Source organism: Lineus longissimus, chromosome 5 (genome assembly GCF_910592395.1).
Source record: "Lineus longissimus chromosome 5, tnLinLong1.2, whole genome shotgun sequence".
Lineage (NCBI taxonomy): Eukaryota > Metazoa > Nemertea > Pilidiophora > Heteronemertea > Lineidae > Lineus > Lineus longissimus.
In genome coordinates, this window is record NC_088312.1 from 22,838,411 (window position 1) to 22,863,736 (window position 25,326).

Below are 25,326 nucleotides of genomic sequence, written 5' to 3' on the forward strand. Positions count from 1 at the left end.
GTGCACACATCCTTGGTTGTGTAGAGCAGTATGGCCTGTCCTTGTTCTCAAGAGAAGGCGGAAGGAGATCTGTACGGAGAAGGAGGGAGTTTGTATGGTGCTATGTTCCTTCTGATTAACATGCCCGGTTATATATCCTTCAGGAAAGAAATCTATGTCTCAAGATGAGGGATCACTTGCATGGAGTAACTTGGAGGACTAAAGTTGTCAATTCATTTGTAAATACCTGAAATAAGAGACATTTAGGCCTTCATCATATTGAATAATCCAATCCCAAGTCATCTGGATTGCTTTTACTAGGAACAAATTGACTTTACTGTTATCGGAGGAGATTTGAGAGCAGCTTGATTTGGTTTTCAGAAGTATGTGCTTTATTACCAGAATTATAGTGAGGAGATAGTGACATGATGGGATAACAGACCATGCACGCAATGATTATATAAACCAGATATGCTGTGTAAACAGCGAGAGAGAGACCTTGCCCATCACTCTTTCCTGTCCCATCTGGTGTTTCTCGCAGAATCCATTTAAAGGCTTCAGCACTTTGGTTTGAGCATCACTTAACAAGGACCTGCCGTGTATCATCATGTTTCGATTTTTGATCTTGTCTGCGCTATTTGCATTTTCCACGGCCGCCTACAATAAGTTGGAGCTAACGAACTGTGGTAAGTAAACTCCTAGTCCGAGATGTTATCAGATTATCTAAGACATCGGATCAGCGGCGTAGCTGTCTTGGGGCGGCAAAACGCTCTCAGGGGGCCATAATGACACTTCTTAATATTTTTCTGCTAAATCACGGTCCAGAACACATTTTTTGGTCATTTACCCGTCTCTTCCCCTGCTTGCTAAGCCGCTACAGGTTTCCTACCGTTGCTTACAAACCCCTGAATGACCAAAGGTATTGTGACCAACAAGATAGGACCCAGAGGAGAAGATAATAGCAGTCCTAAATATTTGGGTGCAGCAGTTTTTGTTCCTGGAGTGTGGGACATCACCTGGTAAAATAGCGCCATTTTTTCCTGCAGACACGCCCTTTGTCCTTGGAGATAACAATCTCATTTGCGCGGGAAAACCAACATGGCTAGAGAAAAGTTTTTTCTTATAATTACACTCCGGACGCAGTGGACCGACCTCGTCCTGCCAAAGACAATCTGGATGACAAAATGGATTGCATAGAAGTCTATATTGAATGAGCGTCTTCAATTAGACACTTTTTTCCAGGAGGGGACGGTATCAGGATAAATGAAATCGACATCCAGCCCATGCCAATCAAATTCCCTGGATCACTGAAGGTGTTGATCGATGCTGACCTAACCAAGGCCGTCAAAGGGCCTATCAAGGTTGATGTGGACATGCGCCAGGGCTGGTGGTTCGGGTGGGTGCCCGCCCCCTGCATGACTATCTCTGGCGTCAAGGTGGGCTCCTGGTAAGTTAATCGGCAGCAATCCCTCGATTGATCATATATAGCGGAACCTCCCTTAGCGGACACCTCTCTATTAAGGACAACCTCAACCGGGTTTGCATTTAAAATGTGTTTTGTTTAAAATCATAAAACTCACATGATTCATGACAGCTTTTTCATTCTGCCACGCCAACACAATTAGCCATTACTAAATAAAAGACATGCCTGTTCTGATAGCCCCACAGAACAAAAGCTGCAAGGTAATTCTCTTCTATCCACAGTCAAAGTTTGCAACATGGTGCCTAGAAGTGTATAGAATGATCCGGTGACAGCTTGTGGACAACGTGTCCAGCCAGCATGTGACGTGTATGTCATTATGCCAAACGTTCTTCTTCTGCTTCTTCTTCAGCGTTCGCTCTGCACTTGGAGGGGTCATTCTCCTAGGAGTAATCCTCCTCCAAGGCGGGATGAGCGTATCCTGCGTGCCACTACGGTTAGGCGCCAATTGGGTTTATTGGCCTAGTGGTCCGACTTTGGCGAGAGAGATAGAGTCCACGCAAGCTACTCATGTTTCTCACTTGGTGGGGTCTTAGCTTGCCCTGGCATAGACACCAGGTACAAGGAACCTCGGTTTTGAGTCTCATTCGAAGGACTGTGAAGAGCCAGGAATTTTAGTTCCTTGAAAGCCACGCCGGTTCATCCAGACATACGATCATGGGTTCTTCCCGGGATCGAACCCGGGCCCTATTGTGTGGTGGCCAGCAGTGTAAACCACTAGGCCATGAGGCTCCTTATGCCAAACGTTGATATATAATATTTTCATTATATTTTTGCACTCTCGCCAAGTCCCTAGGTAAAGAGTGATGTAGTGTCCTTAATAATAGAGAGGATCTACTGTAAATCTATTATGGAGATTAATATCTATGGTAGGTCTCCTCAAGCATCCAATTCAATTGAGAAGGTTGTTTCAGAGTTGTTCCCTAAACATACCAAAGGAAAAGTTCAATTTGACTGCAAGTTTTGTTTCAGAACAGTACCTATATCCCATAGAACAAAGCTTCAGCGATCAGGCTCACTTGAAAATCAATGTGGGATGACTAACAAGTGTTTATTGTTGCATGCAATTCAGGTCCCAGCAATTTAAAACTTGATGGTTTGCAGGGTGCTGAGCTCATATCGTTTTCCTTGCAGTACTTATGATGACATCTGTGTGCTCATGGAGCCATTGAGAGAAAAGGGATGCCCCGCGGAGATGCAGCAACTGGACATTGGTTGCACCTGCCCCTTCAAGCCCAGCCACGTCAGATTCGAAATGGCGGACATCGTCCTACCTAAAATCCCAACAGGCCTTGGATACTTCGCAAGTGTAAGTCAAAAGCCTACCATATTGTTCCATGACAGAGTCAAGAGCCTGTCTGAAGAAGCCAAAATCCTTTGTGCGATTTTCATTCTAGAATATTTTGCGATGTCTCTCTTCCTTGGTTGTGGATGTCTCTAGATTGTGACAGTCTCTCTCTCTCTCATGGAGATGACAATCATTACCATTATGTGCTCCATTTTCAGATCTGACTAAATCTGAAGCCTAGTGTCAACTAGGGCATTATAAGCTCTATAAATAATACTGGGCGATTGTAATGCAAGTAGGAGGAAACCTACGCTGTCGAACAGTTGTCTTCTCTGTCACATAAGGGTGCCAGGGCCAACCCAGAATCGAACCCGGGACCTCAGAGGCGACAGGAGCCGAGGATTCCACTACACCACTCACAGTCCAAATTCTCCATTTGTCATGTGTTGATACTTCAGACAAGTTAATTGCATCATTCAGACATATTTTAAATCCGACCTTTCTTTTCCAGGGTGACTACAAAGTGACAGCTAAGATGTATGAAGGAGGTGCACTTGTCTCATGCTTTGAAGCCAAAGTCTCTCTGGGTGCTTAGTCATTGCATTACTGCCATCTGCTTTACATGAATCGTCCAATTGTGAATGATGTCATTCGTCGAAAAAAACAAGTGTTTTTTTAATTGTTTTTGTTAATTGTCATTTTATGGCCAACACCATAGCCAGACACTATCATTTGCCCCTCCAGTAAAACATACACAGTGTAGTCTGCCGAGGAACGAGACAAGGAACTCCTCGGTCCTATATGAGAATAAAGAAGTGAAAGAATGTACCTAGTTGACGTGAAGGGTATTTTTTATTGAAGTACATGTAGGAAATAACTAGACTGAAGCGACAGGGGCCATTTCCACAGAAAATCGAGAATAATCATAGTTATGTACATGTATTTACACTTGAAACAAAATTATGCAAATAAATACACATATTTACATTCTATACATATTGCAATCGGGATGGGGGATGATTTCTAGCATCTATTTACTTTATGCACATTTTCAGAATCTTCCACAATCAAGAAATTATAAAAATGTACAGGCGCAAATGACCTTCCTGTCTCAACCCCACCGGATGTGTACATACTTTAAGTCAGGCCGTTAAATATGGCCACAAACTGCTATTTTCTTTAACAACTGTCACATGATCAAATCTTTGAATCACATTATTTACAAGATGCAATGGTAAACAGAAATCTAGATCAAGACTTGTGACCCATCTTCGTGTATCCCTCAACACCAAAGTCTCTCAGTGTTATATTATTATATACTCTCCCCAGCCTCGTGTTGAGCTGTCCTCATCACACAGTGTCTTCAGGTCAGATATACATGTACACAGAGGAATGACTTTGAGAAATATAAACCAGGTGACGATGCTCGGAACAAAAAATTGAAAAACATTCCAGATGAAACTGTGATCTTTACTGCCCTCACTTGCAAAAACATTGCTCTAAAATGTTTATTGTTGGTCTACAAAGTACTATACAGACAACTGAGGTTAAATATTTCAATGTCTTCTGTTAAATTAAACCCTTTCCAGGAGGAGCAAAAATCAGGAATCCTCCAAAACTGGAAGCGTCACATCCTGATTAGCGAAGTATCCATAGTCAAAGTCACCAGGCAATACACACTATCATCGTCTGTGCTCCTTGTGATTGACGTTCAGCTCTGCCACATGAAACACCTGTGAGAGCTCGAGTTGGATTTCATCCTTGTAATCAACTTGGTGATCTTCAGACACACACGTCCTTGGCTCTTGTATTAACCCGGGAAGGAATGACCATCCTGAAAAGAAAAATCATAATCATGCTGTAAAATACATACAATATATTGTCGTTGTCTAACTTCCAGTTCAGTGTCAATTTCTTCAGCCAGCTTGTCACTCCTGTTATTGACTAGGACTTTGAAGAGACTGATAAACATTTACCTGTTTTTGGTTCAAAGATCCTAGGTCCAGGGCTTGGCCAGACTTGAACTGCTGTATCAGGTTCTGCAGAAAAAGAAAGACAAATTCTTTAAAAGAAAAAGAGAGACAGATTTAATGAACGCAGTGAAATTCATCCTACGAAAGACGAGATTGAAAATTGGGAAGACCTAGATTGCACTTATATCCACACAGGTAATCTCCGTGCAACAGAACAGTTGATTTGAACGGACTCACCTTTGAGAGATTCTGCGCACTATTTGGTGAGTCTACCCCCAGCTGCATGACCAGTTGATTGACAAGTCTGTACATGGCTTCACCATCTGGAGGACTCTTCATCTCCTGTGCCGGTGGCGACCGGACATCCTGCTTCAGAAACGGATGAAGCAGCAGCTCGTCTATGCCGAGCCGTTCCTTCGGGTTTCTCCTCAGGCAGTGCTGCAATGAAACAAACTGATGAATTTGGGCTTGTAATCAGGAGGTTGTGGATGCGACCCTTGGAAGGGTCCCCGCTGCTCGGCATTGTGTCCTAGAGCAAGACACTTAATCCTTTGAATGAGACGCGAAACCAAAGCCCTTGTAGGTGGTGTCTGTGGTTGGGCAAGCAAGGGTCACACAATGTGAGAAACACAAGTACCGGTAGTTGTGCTTGACTCTACCTCTGGCAGAAGACAGAGTCACTACCTGTAAAATGATCATCCGGCCTCGGAGGAGAAACACTCCCTGGAGACGACCACCTGTATACCAGTGCAGATAAGTTTTCTAAGAGAACTTGTCAAAGTGACTTACTTGTAGGACATGCATTAGGTTCTTATCCTTGATCTCTGGGAAGGGTATTGGTACATTTGGGTTGATGATTGCCTGTAACTTGGCCAGGTTATGTCGGATGTGGTGGAATGGGGCCTTCTGGTAGACCATGTAGTACAGGATACAACCGAGGGACCACACATCACTCTTTACACCCAGCTGAAACAACAAGAGTTTGGGACATTAGGTTAAAGGTTGCCTGTAACTTGGGCAAGTTGTGTCGAGGCCATGTACAGTAGAACCTCTCTACTAAGGCGACCTTGAGACTGACAGATGTTGTCCTTGATTAAGAATATCAGTCACCTGCCCAAGCCTTGGCCCATGTCTGAATCACTTGGCAAATGCTAAGAAGAAGAAGCCAGCGGGGAGACTTACCTTAAATTTGGGTTTGAGACGACCCTCGCTATCATACACAGGGCCACAATCGGCTTGACTGATGGCTTCGGGACTCATGTAGTTCAGAGTCCCAATCTGTGACTCCCGGGTAACACTCGTCTTGTCCTGCTGGATGGCGTTGGCGATACCAAAGTCGATCAGTTTGACGTTTCCAGTGACCAGGAGGAAGTTGGCGGGTTTCAGATCAGAATGAACAATCCCTGGAAGATAAAGTGACTTTGTTAAACATCAATGAATCACTTTAAGGAAAAATTACATTTTCGTGTCTGTTTCTTTTTCACAGATAAGACAAAACATGAAGCTCACCTTCCTTATGAAGAACCTGGACAGCCTTCAGCATCTCTGCCCAATAAAACATCACCATCTGAGGTGATATGCCTCCGTGTTTTGATTTATTTTTGAAGAAGTTGGCCAGGTCAGTGTCGCCTCTTTCCATTACCACGTGCAGGATGTTGGTTTCTTCAATAAATTCACTGAAGTGGGACAAGAACATATTGATTGCAAGTAAAATTGGACTGAAAGATAGAAACAATGCTGCGGGCACCGTGCCGCCAATCTTTCAACTATACCACAACATTCTGCAGAATAAACTTGTCAACTAGCAAGTTGTACACCAGGCCTATAGGGGGATATCAGTGTTGAAGTAATTCGGAAAGGATTTGAAAACCACAACCAATCAAGAAAAAGTTTACCAATCAAACAACCACGTTCTGCAGGATAAAAAGGACTTACTAGTCATACATCTTGATCACCTTATCGCTGTACTGGAGACGTTTCAACAGGTTAATCTCATTCTTATACGACTGAACGGTAAACTCATCAGCATCATTCAGGTCGACTCTCTTAATGGCGCATAGTCTCTTGCTGTTCTCGTACACTTCATAGACCTAGATGGTAGGAAACAACACCATTGGTGGGTATCCTTAACTACAAAATGGTCTCAAATGGTCTAAAACACTCAAAATGTGGTGGGTATCCTTAACTACAAAATGGTCCCAATGGTCTAAAACACTCAAAATGTGGTGGGTATCCTTAACTACAAAATGGTCCCAATGGTCTAAAACACTCAAAATGTGGTGGGTATCCTTAACTACATAATGGTCTCAAATGGTCTAAAACACTCAAAATGTGGAAGTCATCGACAAAATGGTAATGCTTATTCTATCAATGGCTTTCAAATTAGCATTAAGTAAGTAGAGACAGTCTGGATCTTACTACAAGGTAGGTTGATAAGATTGCCTACGCTCACACTGACCTTGCTGGAACCTCCTGTTCCAATGACTTTAAGGATTGTGTAAGGTTTGCTGTTTACTACAACGACGTCATTTGGATTTTGCTGCAACAAAAGAAGAGGGGATTGAATTGAAATCGACATGCTTCACTGAAGGAGGGTGAAACCATTCAGGGTTCTCCAATATTGTAAACCACCAAATATTTGCACCTGTTCATTTTTGCTCACAAACTACGAGATATCTTCGGTTTATTTCAAAGAAACAGAGGTTTTTGCAGCAACCAGGAAAATCCTTTTCCCTCCTTTTTTGCAGCCAGACAAAATATCAGCGACTAGACAGGTTCATTGAGGCAGAAATGGTTTTCATGAAGGTAAACAACTTGCCACCTACCATGATTGGTGTACCCACGTACGGCATCGCCCCTGGTATCATGGCCTGATGCCGAGGGGTGGAGAGCTGGAAAACCAAGAAAAAATGAAGAGTACAGGGCACCGAAAACCGCCAGGTCGAACTTATTCATTTTACCTAAGGTCTGATATCAATCCCGGGTTACAGCAATCACCGATTCTTGCTGCAGGCACCTTCAATAACCATGGCAAAAGAGAGCAACAAAAGAGAGCAGCGCTTTACCACCAACCGTTAAGAGTACACGATGAAGTAGTAATTGGTTTCTTACCTGACACTGTGGATCCTGAGGGCCTGGTCCACCAGGGGTTGCCAGAGGAACCCCTAAATTCCTTGACAATGACATCGGCTCAGTCCTCATCTGGCGTTCAGGTTTCACTGGTTGGGGCATTGGTAAGTCAGCGATTGGTCCCGTATCATGATCCACGTCCATCAGAGAAAACTTGCGGTCCATATTTGACGGCTGGGTCTCTAAGGGGAAGGCTTTCGTTTCTTTCTTGAATGGAATTTGTGCATGGTTCTCCTAGAATAACAAAACAATACATTCACAGACATAACTTCAACTTTCATACAAACATGTAAAAGGACCATCAGTGATTTGAAAACTAGTATCATTTAGTCACGTGGTTCTATAAAGCAGCACATTTTTTCTGGAATAGGTCATGGTCAAAACTTAGGGTCAAGGTCATTACCTTTTCATGATCAGGCTCATCTACATCCATGACAGAGTGTTTCCTCTGACCAGCATAGATGCCGTAATTCGTGACGCTCCTTGGCTGTTTAAAGTCACTCGGGGGATTCCTTTTCCCAGCCTCTGATGCGCTCGACGGGTACCCAGTATCAGCATCAGCAGTTGCTGGTGGAGAATCTGAAATGCATGAATCCAAATTATCCCCAGAGTTCAGTTTGGGTTTGTTTGTAAAGACTGGGAGCTTAATTCTTTGTCATACACAAAATAACTTTGCCAGTGCCGTGCTGTTCAACTGATTTTGCTAGTAGTAGTGTCATAGAAAGATAAATCCTGTCTAAAGGCAAAGGTACGAACGTACGTTGTCCCTGGCTAGGACCTACTTGGCCTTACCCATTGTAAAGGGTTTGATACCCTTGATGCCTTCATCACCACTGCTGTCATCATCTTCTGCCACCTGTGGGAGCTGATTAGCCAGGACTCGCATTGCTCGACCCATACTGAAATATTCATAACTGGATATCATTGTGTTGGGAAAAGTTTATTGTGCAATTCCTTTTCAAAGTGCTCACGCCAAGGCAAAGACCACATCAAAGTGAAAAAGATGAGAAACTAGTAATGGACACCACCACCAGGGTTCTTGGTAAGGATCTAACCAGACAGGATTTGGTCTGGTGTAAGTACCCCAAAAAGCACCTAAGCTGCATTTCAAGTGGGAGTATCGGGGTCATCACCGAGCAAATTTTGAAACTAGATTCGCTGCGATGCAATTTCTTGGCTATTCTAACTCTGAAGAAGTAAAAATGGTTGGATGTTTTAAGTCTGTTGCCAAAGAAGGAACTTACACTCGTTTACGCGTTGAAAGAGAGGGCTTCTCGACACTCAGTGCCCCAGCGCTCTTGCAGTCGGGGGTGCTGTGATATGACCGTAATGTTCTGGGACCAGTTTTTTCATCCGGTTTTGACAGGTCGATAGTCTTGTTTATGGGAAAGGTGTCGGCCTCATCGCTACTGCTGGTGCGGGAGTCCCTGAAAAGAATCATGACCAGGTCACTGTTGACTATTCTCATTTCATGATCAATCAGGACGAATTAGTCCCATAACAGACAACCTCGTATATTCTGTTGAACTTAGTTGATTTTTCTGTATTTTGAAGTCGTCATGCTCAAACTTGAAAATCCTGGTTGGCTGCAAAAACAAAACTTCAAAGAAATCCAGTTTTTAACTGAACTGAATGACAGATTTCAACAGCAACTAACCTCCTGGGTGGCAGAAGGTTTTCCTTGTCCGTTCCTTGGTTGAATGGGTTTGTAAATGAAGTGGAGCACCCCCCTGTATCATCTCTGAACACCTGGGAAGTGTTACCAGTATGGCCTGCAGAGGGAGGATGGCAAAAAATGAAACAATTCTCAATTGGAAGGACGACAATGGAGGGTGACTCCTGATGATATGTGTCGAGTATCCTTGCACCAAAAAAATGAACGACTGGTTGCTCTTTTAGTCTGCAAATTGGGATCAAGATTAAAGACATCCAGAAATCTTGAGGATTCTCATCCATGAGACCAGAAAACTGGCCAACAAACCTGATATACTGTCGTGTTGTTCGTTACTTCTCATCTTTGAACCAACCATATCCGTCAAAGCCTTGCGTACGTGTTCGATCGGTCTGGGGTGATAGACGTGCAGAGCCTTCTCTAACACACGCTTAGCCTTGTGGGAATCGCCTAGAAATAATGATGACAATGAACAATTCATGCGGAAACTGATTAATAATCCCTTTGAGCAGGGATATCTGGATGATCCAGATGAGATTCCAGTGATTGTTCATCCACTGAGAATCAGAAGAGCTTGGCTCATAATGTCCATGATGAAGAGCTAAAGGCATGAGGCCTTGACTTTTTCATATTTACCTTGGGCAACATAGAATTCAGCAGCGGCAATATGGACAAATGAGAGATGCCTGCACAGGGTGGTGGCTTTCTTGAACAGCACTTCGGAACTACTTTTGTCACATCCACTGGAAAAAGATGATTGAAATGGTTCATGTTGTGCTCGGTCTTGTACCTGCCTTTCTGGGCCATTGCCCCATAATTTTGTTTCTACAGCACGCCCTCCTACATTGATTTTGCTAAATTTGGAGTCAAAATACAATAGTTTTAACTCTTTGATTAAAACAGATAATATATCGAGGCAATATGGCACCCTATAAACACCAACTGATAGTACACATCTGTCCTTCACAAGTATCAATGGCCCCTTTACCATCTGACTGGGTGCAAATGCAATGGGTCAAGTCGAGAACTTAACAAGAATGAGAAATTTTACCTTCTTAATTTTGCAAACTGAACAAGAATCTTCGCATAAGGCTCTTCTTTCACAAATTCTTCAGGAATGGACTGCAACAGAAAATGTCAGATGACATGTTTTCAATTCTAAGTCAAAGATGCTCGTGACAAGTGACAGGTGAATACAATGTAGACCAGTCCAACATGTCAAAAGAGGATTTAAATTAGGAAAGGGGTTCATGGGAATATGTACCTCAAGAGCCTTGTTATATAACCCTGACAACATGTTATATTTTCGTTCCTTGTCTGACATACAATCTGCAACACAATGCATGTGCTTGATGTATTCCAACCAATCACCAGGTCTATTCCCATCGTTACGAATCTTGTTCGCCCACAATTCCAATTCTGTCAAGATAAAAATAACTTTACAGTTGCAAATGAACAGCAGAGGAATCAGTGACTTTTTCTTTCAAATTGAAATGAATAGGAAGGAACGATAAAATTTACAACGCTCACGCCAATTTAAAGCATGGGACAGGATTAACACCACAAGTCGGGCACAACACACATTGGCTGAAATCATCTGCAGCAAGGATTAAAATTTAATTAGGGTGGTTGTGCAATGGCGAGTCTCTTGGGAAAGGTTTTGGTATGCTCGCTGATCAATGAGTTTGGTAGCAAGAGGGGTTATTATTTTCCCATTTTACCCGATGTGTTGGCAGTAACAGGATTGCCTGTAGTGCCTCCTGTTATATTTGCGGTATCATCACCCTGACCTTCCTTCGTCACCGATGGGCGATGCTGATTCAGCTTCTTCGACAGGTTCCTAAGACTTGTCATTGTGATCTCTGTAAATGAAATTGTACCATCGGCATGATGATGAATATGGCATATGGCTTCTTCTACCAAAAACTGCTGGACTCAACATTAACAAACAAAACACTGAGTTGACATTGTTGAATTCAGAAACAATCCAGTCGGTGGCCAATGATGCCAAGTCGCAAGTAGGCCTATCAACTTTGGGAGCAACTTGACAATTCGCTATTCGGTGCAGTGAATTCGGGCTGGTCACATGAATTCCTAGTGAGGCCCAACTTTGTTTCGTTGCATGATGCCCTAAGCACCCAACCAATATGCTTTGGATGCACAATCTACATCAGCAATGACATGTCCGAAAATAAATGAACTCAGCTGGTCAAGATACAAGACAATGTACAGGCAAATTATCATGCGAATTATCGGATGGTGGGTGAAAAAACAAAACGCTTAATGAAACCAATCAGCGCATACCTATGTTGAATTTACGACGTGATATGAATCTTTATATAAAATTCTTTGCATCCAACACATTAAAGAATCATTTTCGATTAAAACAACCTATATTTCAATGTTTGATTCAAAAGTAAGGTGTTCAATTTCTCGCGCCGCGATTCCGTTAGCCTTGAAGCGGCAGCCTCGCTTTCCCAGCTTGCCACATTTTAGCTCGCCCCAAATATTTAATCACTATGACAAGAAACTTATAAAACTTTTTCAAGTCAAAATATCACATTTTCCCTCTAATAAAAACGTTACAATATTTAAAAACTAATATCTTAAATCCAAACAATTTACAAATTTGAGCGCAATATTATGCCTAAAAAACAACTTTGATTGCACTATTTGCGCAAGGCTACATGGTTTGCGGCAGACGACAAGAGTAATAAAGCTGATTATAACCCAAACCATGGAGGTATTAATACCTCCATGCCCAAACTCGCACTGTGCCGAAATTGTGACAAAATATTATTTGCGCGCGGAATTTGAACAAACAAACTGGAGATCACCGAACACGTGTTTGGGTCCCGGGTTTAACGTTGAAGCATTTGCTAAGCACTGGATATATTCCTACATCATTATAATTTGTAATTACGATGAAAGATGTAATTCCGGTGAAACCGACCACGCGTTTTTTCTGGCGCCTGTTCTAAAAATAGCACCCCAAAGGCCGCGCCCTTCAATTGATTGCGTCATTGGTGATATTTTGGATGGTCCTATTCGAGAGCAAGGGGTCCATAGAAGAGCAAGGTGGTGATTCCTGTAGAGTAACGTCATCTTGTGGTTGATTAGAAGTACAGTAATCTTAATTGCTTTCAATGAAAGTCAACTGATTACAATGTGGCATCATTTATCCACGATATCAACTGTTTTTAGAGATTCTTTCGAAGAGGGATACATCCTGCACTCCCTAGCAATGTTGCCATCTTAGACGAACCCAAATGTAAACATTGAGATCAACCTTGAAGATTATTCTTTGCGGTTGTCGCTTTTCATCTAATTTTTCTGGTGTTTAATACCGAATTAGCTGACATAAATCAATCATAGTGGAAGAAAATATCGAAAAGAATATCAGGAAAGTCAAAATCAAAGCTGAGAAGCTGGTTGACAGCGACTTAGACCGAGAAGTCAGATTTTCCTGTCTCGGACTTCGCAACGCAAAATCTGTCTTCCGTCAGATCGGACTCCATCGAGTCTGGATTGGATGTCCAGTCCTCAGTGAAGGGTGAGTTGTCATTTCCATAAGCATCTTTAGCGATGAAAGCCCCAGATAGGACATCCTGACACCGGTTGTTTTCAACATACTCCACCACTTACAGAGATGAGGACATTGTCACATCCCCAAAATCACCCTCGGTCTTTCTCAAGTTTTCTTACTCTTTCCGGCCTTTGTATTTATTCATTATTCATTGATCCAATCCCCCTTGGTGCCCATGAACATGCGCCCTCCTAGACCCTGCCTCGCCCCTGTGAAATTTATTAAAATAAGCATGGTGTGTCTTCAGGCATTCAGCTCAGGTTCGTTAAACATTATCACAATCAAGCCCCATCCTAATCTGTGTGGTGTTAGAGTTACTGACTAAGATGAGATGGGGCTTGAATGTATCTCTCAGCTCTCCAAAGCCAATTCAAGATAGGCATTTTCAAATGTGAAAGCCGGTATATTTCACTTCAATACCTGACCTTTGAAAGGGCCATACTTCTAAGTTCACCCGTGGGATCCCTTAATATTGATGAAAAGGAAATTTGGTAGGTTCTAGGCCTACTTGTTTTTTGTAAGCAGTCCAGTAAATGGACTCCAACCCCCCTTCCCCCTCCCTCCCTCCCTCCCCTCCCCCCCCCCCTGTCCCTTCTAAGTCACTTAAATGTCCTTCATTTTGACATTTCAGATTCACATTGTAAGGAAAAGTGATTCTCATGAGTTGAGACCATGGGGTTCTTATCACTGGTCTGTTGCTCAAAAGGTAAGTCTAAGTTGAATTGAAACTAAATATTTTAAGTTGCATGACATTGGGTTGATTTGTACAGCCTGCATCAGCGTCCTGATACTAGAGATATTCCATGATTAAGAGACAGATCTTCAACTTGGGGATTCAGAAGAGGAGAACTTGGTACTCATATTCCAATATTTCAAATACTTTTTAAGGGGGGGGGCAAGGATGGGGTCAGCTTCCCTTTTAGATCTGCACTAGGAATACCATGAAAATACATGCCATCATATCAAACCAGTGATGCTTTAGGTCTGATCCAAAAGTATTCGTGGCGATACAGGACCCAGACTTCATACTGGTAAATATGTTGATAAAAGAAGTGTCACATCAATCTCAATGACTGACAAGCTTGAATTGAATACTGCCCTAACCAACTTGTCAAGTAGGCACTTCTGTTTTTATTACCAAGACTTCAGTTGTATATCTGATGATGTTATGATGACCATTTCAGACAATGTGGTCCGGCCCCAAGGACGGCATTCTGCACAAAGTCACACAAGTGGTAAGAACTTTGTTCCTTTCCTGATGCCAGCAAAGGGCAATTTTGACTACAACAGTAAGATACACTGAAAACTCCATTGATGTTTTATTGATTTGGCGAACTGACCAATTTCATTAGATAGGACGCATAAACATCTGAGCAAAGTCGTTTTGACGATAGGCAATAGATTGCTGACTATGTTTAAAATTGATAATTATAACTAACAGTGAACAGGATCAGTCTATATAATGTTTGGAATGTTTCAATTTCAGCTGAAAGTGTGCAAAGCCCCAAGATTGGCAAGACTAAGAAGATTAGTCCAGTGGACTCGGGTAGGTAAAATATTTGGGGGCAGACGCCAGAGAGATCACCACCCCTGATGATGTAGTGAGATCCATGGCCAGCAACAACATTTCTTGTGATTTTCAACTTCTGGTTAATTTATAGAGAAGCTAACACCAACTGTAGATTGTTATAATAATGACACCCACCATCAATAGTAGTTGTACAAGTGATGCAGCATGGAGCATGCTGCCATTGCTTGCAGGAAACATTTTCTTTTTGAATACAAGGAATTTATGGGAAGGTTAGTCTAACGTTTGGAATAATTTTGATTGCAGCTGCCGGTGGGCCAGTCACTAGCAAGACACCCAAAAGGACGGCAGTAAAGAAAGGTAAGAACCAATTTTCAACAAGGTTGTATTCATTATCACATTCACAAGCAGCTTGATTGACATTAGTAGATTCTGTCATAATCAGCTCGACCCCAGCCTCGATTTGTTAGCTCTCTCAGTAAGATGAAAGGTTTGGTGAGGTGCTGTCCATACCAGCTTAACTTAAGTACCTAGAGACCCTGTCCCAACATAGCTGTTTCAGCCAAAATATAAGTGACCAGTTGCTAAAACATGCATGTTGACCATTATTACATTGTTCCAGGTAAACGTACTAAAAGAAATTCTGTTGCACCAAGTCCTCCATCAGTGGGAGTACCAAGTCCTCCATCAGTGGGAGTACCAAGTCCTCCATCAGTGGGAGTGGCCAAGAAATTGCCTTCCACGTCACAAGGTAGCTATAAAGAGAAAGTTTTGCTGATTTCGTCTTCAGCGTTTGCTCTGCACATGTTTCTCACTTGATGGGAATTTCTTAGCCCAAATATTTTTTTCCCTTTTTTTCTGCTCAAAATGAACCAAAATCATCAGTCCCAAAACTTTTTTGACTTTTACTTGAAAGATAATTGCAGTGACATATTGTGACATGACTCCAGCAAGCTGGCCTTGTCGTAGAAACAATCACATTATACTTTTGCAACAATTGTTCATTTCAGCTCAAAGTACATCCTCTCAGTCAAAGGATGGAGGGAAGACCAGGAGGAAGCTTCGTCCAACAAAAGTTGCTCCTCTCGAGACAGGCACTGGTAAGGCTTCTGAATAAATTCATTCAGTGATGGTGAATTCTGATCGGAAAGAAATTCTTTGGTTCCTAAATGTTCACTTATAGATGACGATCTACCCTCCCAATGCTCCCATGGTGCAATGGAAGAGTCCTGGTAGTCTAAGGTTAGGCATGCCCAATCTATTAGATCCACAGGTTTTTATAGTAAGGAGTCGGTCATTTTGCAACCAGAATCATATCATTTTCAAATCTTTCAATATCGCTTCCATCTTTTTCAAAATAAAATCTTTCAATTTTAGCACCAGTCCTGCCATCTGGCTCAAAGGACACTGGGAAAGAGGCAAAGGCAGGTCCCTCCAACAAAAGGGCTCGGAGTATTGGTAAGCCTTTTAATTTTTCTAAAGCAAAGGTAGCAACAGTTTCAGCAAAGCTTGTTTGAGGCACATGTGATCGAAACAGCTTGAGACATGTTCTGTTTGAATATCCGTGATGTTACCATCTTAACGTCAAACACTGTGCAATGTCTCAGCCTGTTTGACAGCATGTCCCCCCCCCCCCTGTTGATCATAGAGTCATCGTTCCAAACAGACTTGCCTCGATCAGTAGGAAATCCATCCCAATTGTTTGACCTCGGTCGAGAATCTGTCCCTATCAACTTGAATTCAAAAACGCTGGCAAAAATATAGAAGTTTACAGTGCCAGTTAAGAGAAGTGACACTAGCTTTGAAAGCAATAAATGATTGTGTGTTTCAGTTCCAAGCACATCCACCAACCCGACGAACACTGAGCAGACGACAGTGACCCGGTCACCAAGAACACCTTCTGAAACCGGTAAATTAAGGAATTTTAGGTTTTAATTCAACACAATAAAGCTGGAATATCATTTAAGGCTGTGTCGTGTTAATTTTGAATGGTTTGAGTCGATCTGCTTGAATTTTTGCTTGTACAGCAAATTCTTAGTAATGGAAATGCATTGTGCACCAAAAGTCCAAGATTTCTAAACTTAAAATGTGATTAAAATTGGTGCTCACCCTGAAATAAGAAAAGTGTCGGAAATCAATTTTCAAGTCAGGCCGTTAGATTCACCACTTCACCATCAATATGATGGACTGATTGTACAGTCTGATACATCATGAAGTATGCTACCATAGCCCAAAATATTGGTCCTATGACGTCATGGCACAATGCACAATAATGCGTCATATTCGGGAAGGATGATGCCTACGAAAGTGATAAGCCTTCTGACTGTAATAACCTTGTGGAAACATTTTTCGTTTTCCAGGCATGCGAGAGAAAGGACGGACGATGGGTCGTCCACTGGTTGCAACTGCTCGAGTAACTCCTGCAAAACCAGGTTGGTGCAACATCGACATGATACAGCTTCATTGACAGCACTTTTTTGGCACCTTCTCTTCTGCCTATGTTTCTTACTTTGTGGGCTCTTTTACTTGTGCTCATTAGGAGGAAGAAGTACTAAGGGTTAAGTGTGTAGCTCTTGGCAAAACAGTTGTGGTCCTTCCAAGAGTCCAACCTATGGCCTCCTGATAATGAGCCCGCTCAGCTCTAGTCTATGCCACATAGCTCCATTGCACCATGTCAGATTTGCAACAATTTCTTGAACTGAGGGTCTGTGATTCTTGTAGTTGACTCAGACAAACATCCGGTGTGCGGGTTTTCAATATATAACGGGCTGTTATTGTGTACCTGTAAATTTCAAGATCCCAATTTCAGAATACAAATTTCATCTCGATATTTGCCTTCTCAGCTTATTTCTGAAAATGCCATAATTGTTCCATACACATTCTCAATTCTCAATGTATTCACGACTACATTTTATTTTTGTTTCAGAGGAAAGATGTTTGCCACTTCCAACATCTATGCCAAAGAGATCACCTCCTAACAACGGTTAGTACACGAGAAGTCACAATACATCTCTTGTCAGTTCAGCTGTTCTGTATGTTTTTCCCATTTTTAAGCCAATTAGTCTATAAACTGAATTCTAAAATGCAATTTAAATCTTTTCAGAAGTGAGACATACACCAAGGCCTCCCTCTGAAGCAAAACGGTCGCCTCCAGATAAGTCCAAAAGTTGTAAGGACAAGATGGAAAGCAGTGGTAGGTAAACCATTTTAAACTTCTTTGACCCGAGTTTCATTGTAAAAACATTTTGGTCCCTATTATTCACGACCACATTTTATTTTTGTTCCAGAGGGAAGACATATCCCACATCCTCCATCTTCGCCAAAGAGATCTCTTCATAACAATGGTTTGTACACTATAAGTCACATTACATCTCTTGTCAGTTGGGATTTTTGTCCTTTTCACATTTTAAGCCAAAGCCTATTATAGAAACCAGTTTCTAAGAATGTAATTGTCTTTTCAGAAGCGAGACATACACCAAGGCCTCCCTCTGAAGCAAAACGGTCGCCTTCAGATAAGTCCAAAAGTTGTAAGGACAAGATGGAAAGCAGTGGTAGGTAAACCATTTTAAACTTCGTTGATCCGAGTTTCATTGTAAAAACATTTTGGTCCCTATTCTCAATATATTCATGACCACATTTTATTTTTGTTCTAGAGGGAAGACATATCCCACATCCTCCATCTTCGCCAAAGAGATCTCTTCATAACAATGGTTTGTACACTATAAGTCACATTACATCTCTTGTCAGTTGGGATTTTTGTCCTTTTCACATTTTAAGCCAAAGCCTATTATAGAAACCAGTTTCTAAGAATGTAATTGTCTTTTCAGAAGCGAGACATACACCAAGGCCTCCCTCTGAAGCAAAACGGTCGCCTCCAGATAAGTCCAAAAGTTGTAAGGACAAGATGGAAAGCAGTGGTAGGTAAACCATTTTAAACTTCTTTGATCCGAGTTTCATTGTAAAAACATTTTGGTCCCTATTCTCAATATATTCATGACCACATTTTATTTTTGTTCCAGAGGGAAGACATATCCCACATCCTCCATCTATGCCAAAGAGATCTCTTCGTAACAATGGTTTGTACACTATAAGTCACATTACATCTCTTGTCAGTTGGGATTTTTGTCCTTTTCACATTTTAAGCCAAAGCCTATTATAGAAACCAGTTTCTAATAATGTAATTGTCTTTTCAGAAGCGAGATATACACCAAGGCCTCCCTCTGAAGCAAAACGGTCGCCTCCAGATAATTCCAGAAGTTGTAAGGACAAGATGGAAAGCAGTGGTAGGTATTGGTAAATGTTTGCAAAGGAAATATCTGGGCTTAGATTCATTTGTTGGAAATCCAACCAGACCACCCATCAACTGTCTAGGCGATAAGGACAGTTGTCAGTCACCATACCAAAGACTCTGTTGTAACAGGCCTTGAGAACATTTGGCTAAGTTAGAACTGCCCTCTGTCATTGTGTCACAACATTTTAATTTTTTGTTCCAGAGGAAATTCATATCCCACATCCACCTTCTGTGCCAAGAACAATGCCTCCTAGCAAAGGTTAGTGCACTAAAAGTTACAACACAATTAGCATTTTTGACCTTTTTCACATAAGTCTTATGAACCATATTATCGAGAAATGCAATGATCTTTCTATATCATTATTCCAGAAGCGAGACATGTGCTGAGTCCTCCCTCCGAAGGAAAACGGTCATCCTCAGTGAAGTCGAAAACTCATAAGGACAAGATGGAAACTTGTGGTAGGTAAACTATTTTAAACTTCTTTGACTCAACATCCCATTATTAAAACAGCCTGTTGTGTTTTGAGAACTGCCTTCATTAATTTGGATTTTGTTCCAGGGGGAAGACATATCCCACATCCTCCATCTTCGCCAAAGAGATCTCTTCGCAACAATGGTTTGTACACTATAAGTCACATTACATCTCTTGTCAATTTCTGTACCTTGTCACATTTTTGAACCCAACTCTGTAAAATCGATTTCTGAAACAACTATCTTTCCAGAAGTGAGGCATACGCGAAGACCACCCTCTGAAGCAAAATGGTCGACTTCAAAGAAGGCAAAAAGTGATGAGGACAAGATAGAAAGCAGTGGTAGGTAAACTGTTTTGAACTTCTTTGACCGGACATCCGATAGAATTGGTCGTGTCCTTATTCTCAATTGGCTATTTTGGCCAAATCCTGATCCAGGATTTTCACAACCAACTCCTCAAATCTCAGTCAATAACAGCCATAGTGTCTCTCCTGATCAATGATTGGATTCCCAATAACGATGTCCAGTGTATCACGGCACGCCCAAAAAGATTATACCACCATAGGGATGTTTTCCTAAAAATGTCTTGATTTTTGCATTTCATTGTCATTTCAGAAGAGCTATCCCGGCCACCGACTCCAACCCCAGGTAGGCACATCACTAAGGCCTAATTCTTGTGATAACTGTAAAAACCCTAGACGTACAGTGGTATAGGGAAGATCCTTAAACTTCTATTTGCTAGAGAAATACCCTCTGAATGGCATGCAGAGAAAATTTGGTTGCACTTTTCTGAAGTCGGTCTCTCTACAAAAGTGGTCGGAGCTAGTGAGACTAAGTGACCAATGACTAGTGCCGGGAATTCAGCGTGTTGGATGGCTGTTTCAATAGCTCAGAGGGCTCCTGTGGTGCTATAAGTTATGAAGCCACTGCTGGAAAAGCTCTCATGACAATGATAAGGACAGTTTTCAGTCACCATACTGAAAACACCGACATAAAGTTCTGCTGTGACAAGGCTGAGAACATTTGATTTTATGACTAGGATCTAACAACTTCTTTGAACAACCCTCTGTCATCGTGTGACTAATAATAGATTCCTTTTACATCCCAAAACTCCATTTGCCACCTTCAGGTTCAGTGCCCTCATCTTTGGCAGATTGGGACATCGAGATGACCAAGAAGCGTCGGAACCGGACTGGGCATATGAAAGGTACTTCAATCACAATCAAAGGGGTCCTCCTGGCCAGTGCCCAACTAAAGTGTGATTCCGTCCATACTGTGCCAACGGAATGACCTGCATAAATCAGTTATCTTCTGTCATACTTTAGTGTAGATCAGAGAGTCCTCCTTAGTCCAAATTACAGTTAAGGCTACAAAGTTCATGTCTTCTCACTTCTCATTTCTACTCGCCTCGTGAATATAAAAATCTAAAGGACAGTTTCACATCTGTGCCCATAATCCGTGCCAAGTCCAATGGCATGTTGTATGCCGAGGTTTGGTCCATGATCCATCGACAGTGCGGCAGACTGTTACCCAACTTTCATCTTCTGTCAATTTTTGTGATTTCCTCTCAAATTTCAGGACCAAAGTTATCCACCATATTGGATCAGGTGCCCGGACTGGATCAAGGGCCCAGACTTGAGAACTTTGTCACAGAGGGTCTGGGTGGATCAAAGACAGTTCTGCAGTAAGTTTGGGTTATAATTCCATCCATTCAAACTACCCCACAGCATGATCATTGAGACAGATGAGAGAGATGTGAGGCAGACTTATCAACAACAGTTGATGAGAGTGCAGTTTGCATGGGCCAGCTATGGGAGGTGCCCAGGTATCCAACCTTTGCCATCTTTGTACTCATCCGTGATCCTTGCAATCTAAGTATCTTCCACAATTCTGCTTGGCATGCAGACCTACCAGGATAAACGGTCAGTGATTATGATATTTTCCATTTTTAGGCCCATTACAGAATCAGAGGAAAGTTCAAGCCCTAATGGATCCTCGGACAATGACACCTTCAATGCCATGATCAGCAAACTCGTAGTCGAACAAGAATATCGGCCACTTCCACCAAAAAAGAATTTGGCCACGGAGTGCACGAGTCAAGCTGTTCCGATTCCAAGACTGAGGCCGACTGATATTTTCCCGTCCACGTCCGAGAGGTTGGGCAAGAATAAGAAGAGCTTCAAAAACATTCACAAACTGGAGCCTATGTCTCAACTAAAAAATAAATCGCTGTCTGGCTTGAGTAAAAAGAAGGGCTCAAACACGAAAAGGTCACCAGCAGGCAAGCTTGGACCTCTATGTGGACCACTGCCAATGAGCAAAGTCCCATCTCCACCGTTGCCATTCATGGAGACATTCCAGGCAGAGAAGAGATTAGATGAGGAGCTTTATCAACAGCAGATGACAGAAAATGACATATATGGCTCCTATTTCCCTGATTTACGATACGAGGATGCACCGGTTAACATCGGCAGTAGAGTCCACGAGAAATACCAGACACAGAATGTATCAGATGAGGAGTTCTATCAGCAGTTGTCAGAAAATGACGTGTATGGCTACTGTTTCCCTGGTTCAAAATACATGGATGCTCAAGTAGACTTCAGCAGTAGTGTCCACGAGAAACTCCCAACACAGGAAAGATCAGATGAGCAGTTTGATGAGCAGTTTGATGAGCAGTTGACAGCAAATGAAATGTACCGCTGCTTTTACCCTGGTTCACGCTATGAGGATGCACCAGTTAACTTACGCAGAAGTGTCCGTGAGAGCTTCTGTCCAACCCCAGTCTTTGAATATGAGCGAGAGGACATCTGGTCACTGCAAAGCTCCCGGCCGAAATTGTCCATGATGAAGATGGAAGAGGCGTGCAAGTTACCTGGTAGCTATCTTTCTGCTACTTGTATTGCGAGATTAATGTTATATTATAAAGATTCGGCTAGGCATAGATGAGGTGATATTTAAAACACTTGAATGTATAAGCCCAGTGCAGATATTGCCTGATACATTGTCATAATTATGGTGGGCATTTGGTAACGTCTCGTTTGTCAAAAGACACATGATGTCTTGATGCTAATTACCTATCATTTAATTGATGTCACCATGAACAACTGAAAACAGTGAAGTTTTCTTGACAATTTTAGTTTTTAGATTATCTTAAATGTGTTTGTCAGCTAAACTGATATTTAAGGGCCGTACTGTCTTGATTTCCCTCAGCAGCATGAAATCATTTGAAGAATCACTTTTTGTAACTACATACCTGACTCTCATTTAAAACCTTTTATCAAATCTTTGGCACATATATGTTTTGTGCGATCTTTTGAATATTTCTCAAACAAAATCTTGATGTGACGCTTGATCATGCAAGACTTCATAAATTCTTGTGTTGATTTTCACAAAAGCCTCCTGATAAGTCAGTTTTTTGTCTTAAAATTTCTCTTTTTTATAATTCTTTTTCTCATGCTCTTTTCTTTTCCTCTGTTTCAGAAATCAAAAATTTAAAACACTAGTGTGAAGTCTGCCACATGTAAAGTCTGCCAAATGTTATATTATGAAAGTGATAATTTTATTTTTAAAGAGAAATCAGTGCAGGATGGCCACTTTGAATGTTTTGGTGGGTCTCCATTTCACACCCTTACTTATTACGGTCCTAACTGAGGACACTTTTGCAGTTTAGACTTGGTGTTAAACGGAATGAATACTGAGTTTTCCTTGATATAATGATATACATGTAGAGCCTGAATGAATACTGAAACTTTCCCTGTCTACATGAATACCGAGCTTCCCTGATACAATGAATCTATAGGTGTTGGTCAAAATGAACACCGAGTCACTGAGTTTCCCTGTCTACATGAATACTGAGAGCTTCCCTAATAGAGTGAATCTATAGGTGTTGGTCAAAATGAACACCGAGTCACTGAGTTTCCCTGTCTACATGAATACTGAGAGCTTCCCTAATAGAGTGAATCTATAGGTGTTGGTCAAAATGAACACCGAGTCACTGAGTTTCCCTGTCTACATGAATACTGAGAGCTTCCCTAATAGAGTGAATCTATAGGTGTTGGTCAAAATGAACACCGAGTCACTGAGTTTCCCTGTCTGCATGAACACTGAGAGTTTCCCTAATAGAGTGAATCTATAGGTGTTGGTCAAAATGAACACCGAGTCACTGAGTTTCCCTGTCTACATGAATACTGAGAGCTTCCCTGATAGAGTGAATCTATAGGTGTTGGTCAAAATGAACACCAAGTCACTGAGTTTCCCTGTCTACATGAACACTGAGAGTTTCCCTAATAGAGTGAATCTATAGGTGTTGGTCAAAATGAACACCAAGTCACTGAGTTTCCCTGTCTACATGAATACTGAGAGCTTCCCTGATAGAGTGAATGTATAGGTGTTAGTCAATATGAACACCGAGTCACTGAGTTTCCCTGTCTACATGAACACTGAGAGTTTCCCTAATAGAGTGAATCTATAGGTGTTGGTCAAAATGAACACCAAGTCACTGAGTTTCCCTGTCTGCATGAATACTGAGAGCTTCCCTGATAGAGTGAATCTATAGGTGTTGGTCAAAATGAACACCAAGTCACTGAGTTTCCCTGTCTGCATGAATACTGAGAGCTTCCATAATAGAGTGAATCTATAGGTGTTGGTCAAAATGAACACCGAGTCACTGAGTTTCCCTGTCTGCATGAACACTGAGAGCTTCCCTAATAGAGTGAATCTATAGGTGTTGGTCAAAATGAACACCAAGTCACTGAGTTTCCCTGTCTACATGAACACTGAGAGCTTCCCTAATAGAGTGAATCTATAGGTGTTGGTCAATATGAACACCGAGTCACTGAGTTTCCCTGTCTACATGAATACTGAGAGCTTCCCTAATAGTGTGAATCTATAGGTGTTGGTCAAAATGAACACCGAGTCACTGAGTTTCCCTGTCTACATGAACACTGAGAGCTTCCCTAATAGAGTGAATCTATAGGTGTTGGTCAAAATGAACACCGAGTCACTGAGTTTCCCTGTCTACATGAACACTGAGCGTTTCCCTAATAGAGTGAATCTATAGGTGTTGGTCAAAATGAACACTGAGTCACTGAGTTTCCCTGTCTGCATGAACACTGAGAGTTTCCCTAATAGAGTGAATCTATAGGTGTTGGTCAAAATGAACACCGAGTCACTGAGTTTCCCTGTCTACATGAACACTGAGAGCTTCCCTAATAGAGTGAATCTATAGGTGTTGGTCAAAATGAACACCGAGTCACTGAGTTTCCCTGTCTACATGAATACTGAGAGCTTCCCTGATAGAGTGAATGTATAGGTGTTGTCAAAATGAACACCGAGTCACTGAGTTTCCCTGTCTACATGAACACTGAGAGCTTCCCTAATAGAGTGAAACTATAGGTGTTGGTCAAAATGAACACCGAGTCACTGAGTTTCCCTGTCTACATGAATACTGAGAGCTTCCCTAATAGAGTGAATCTATAGGTGTTGGTCAAAATGAACACCGAGTCACTGAGTTTCCCTGTCTACATGAATACTGAGAGCTTCCCTGATAGAGTGAATCTATAGGTGTTGGTCAAAATGAACACCGAGTCACTGAGTTTCCCTGTCTGCATGAACACTGAGAGTTTCCCTAATAGAGTGAATCTATAGGTGTTGGTCAAAATGAACACCGAGTCACTGAGTTTCCCTGTCTACATGAATACTGAGAGCTTCCCTAATAGAGTGAATCTATAGGTGTTGGTCAAAATGAACACCGAGTCACTGAGTTTCCCAGTGTCTACATGAATACTGAGAGCTTCCCTAATAGAGTGAATCTATAGGTGTTGGTCAAAATGAACACCGAGTCACTGAGTTTCCCTGTCATAATGAATACTGAGAGTTTCCCTAATAGAGTGAATCTATAGGTGTTGGTCAAAATGAACACCGAGTCACT

General features: G+C 41.9%; 3 protein-coding genes across 3 annotated transcripts; 2 read left to right on the forward strand and 1 right to left on the reverse strand.

Annotated features, from left to right (window-relative positions):
- Positions 1-532: 532 nt before the first annotated feature.
- On the forward strand, positions 533-3,424 carry LOC135487951 (ganglioside GM2 activator-like). Its single transcript, XM_064772259.1, has 4 exons — positions 533-665; positions 1,222-1,426; positions 2,594-2,768; positions 3,259-3,424. The coding sequence occupies exons 1-4, from the start codon at positions 587-589 to the stop codon at positions 3,340-3,342; spliced, it is 543 nt and encodes a 180-aa protein (XP_064628329.1). The 5' UTR covers positions 533-586; the 3' UTR covers positions 3,343-3,424.
- A 164-nt stretch (positions 3,425-3,588) lies between these two features.
- Positions 3,589-11,949, reverse strand: LOC135487913 (dual specificity protein kinase TTK-like). Its single transcript, XM_064772152.1, has 20 exons — positions 11,826-11,949; positions 11,243-11,383; positions 10,786-10,940; positions 10,573-10,643; positions 10,158-10,264; positions 9,831-9,971; positions 9,507-9,621; positions 9,094-9,276; positions 8,642-8,748; positions 8,253-8,428; positions 7,832-8,083; positions 7,546-7,611; positions 7,179-7,259; positions 6,656-6,810; positions 6,230-6,396; positions 5,903-6,123; positions 5,510-5,686; positions 4,958-5,158; positions 4,724-4,786; positions 3,589-4,581 (listed from the first exon to the last, which is right to left on the reverse strand). Exons 2-20 carry the CDS (start codon positions 11,373-11,375, stop codon positions 4,558-4,560), a joined length of 2,595 nt encoding a protein of 864 aa, XP_064628222.1. The 5' UTR covers positions 11,376-11,383; positions 11,826-11,949; the 3' UTR covers positions 3,589-4,557.
- A 1,830-nt stretch (positions 11,950-13,779) lies between these two features.
- Positions 13,780-22,900, forward strand: LOC135488623 (proteoglycan 4-like). Its single transcript, XM_064773267.1, has 22 exons — positions 13,780-13,813; positions 14,292-14,396; positions 14,594-14,653; positions 14,942-14,995; positions 15,258-15,386; positions 15,646-15,735; positions 16,013-16,093; positions 16,467-16,544; positions 16,996-17,067; positions 17,562-17,618; positions 17,739-17,828; positions 18,097-18,186; positions 18,463-18,552; positions 18,829-18,918; positions 19,129-19,185; positions 19,296-19,385; positions 19,649-19,738; positions 20,013-20,045; positions 20,527-20,604; positions 20,976-21,081; positions 21,350-22,272; positions 22,878-22,900. Exons 1-22 carry the CDS (start codon positions 13,780-13,782, stop codon positions 22,898-22,900), a joined length of 2,520 nt encoding a protein of 839 aa, XP_064629337.1.
- The last annotated feature ends 2,426 nt before the right edge of the window (positions 22,901-25,326 follow it).

What these genes read in the sequence shown, in the direction of transcription:
- LOC135487951 (XM_064772259.1), top strand. Translation starts at nt 587, where the DNA reads ATGTTTCGATTTTTGATCTTGTCTGCGCTATTTGCATTTTCCACGGCC. An exon ending in GTTGGAGCTAACGAACTGTG is followed by an intron (nt 666 to 1,221) that starts GTAAGTAAACTC and finishes ACTTTTTTCCAG; the next exon opens with GAGGGGACGGTATCAGGATA. An exon ending in GGCGTCAAGGTGGGCTCCTG is followed by an intron (nt 1,427 to 2,593) that starts GTAAGTTAATCG and finishes TTTTCCTTGCAG; the next exon opens with TACTTATGATGACATCTGTG.
- LOC135487913 (XM_064772152.1), bottom strand. Translation starts at nt 11,375, where the DNA reads ATGACAAGTCTTAGGAACCTGTCGAAGAAGCTGAATCAGCATCGCCCA. An exon ending in TGAATTCTATGTTGCCCAAG is followed by an intron (nt 9,972 to 10,157) that starts GTAAATATGAAA and finishes CATTATTTCTAG; the next exon opens with GCGATTCCCACAAGGCTAAG. An exon ending in CTTTCAACGCGTAAACGAGT is followed by an intron (nt 8,749 to 9,093) that starts GTAAGTTCCTTC and finishes TGAATATTTCAG; the next exon opens with TATGGGTCGAGCAATGCGAG.
- LOC135488623 (XM_064773267.1), top strand. Translation starts at nt 13,780, where the DNA reads ATGGGGTTCTTATCACTGGTCTGTTGCTCAAAAG. An exon ending in GATTAGTCCAGTGGACTCGG is followed by an intron (nt 14,654 to 14,941) that starts GTAGGTAAAATA and finishes TTTTGATTGCAG; the next exon opens with CTGCCGGTGGGCCAGTCACT. An exon ending in GGATCAAAGACAGTTCTGCA is followed by an intron (nt 21,082 to 21,349) that starts GTAAGTTTGGGT and finishes TTCCATTTTTAG; the next exon opens with GCCCATTACAGAATCAGAGG.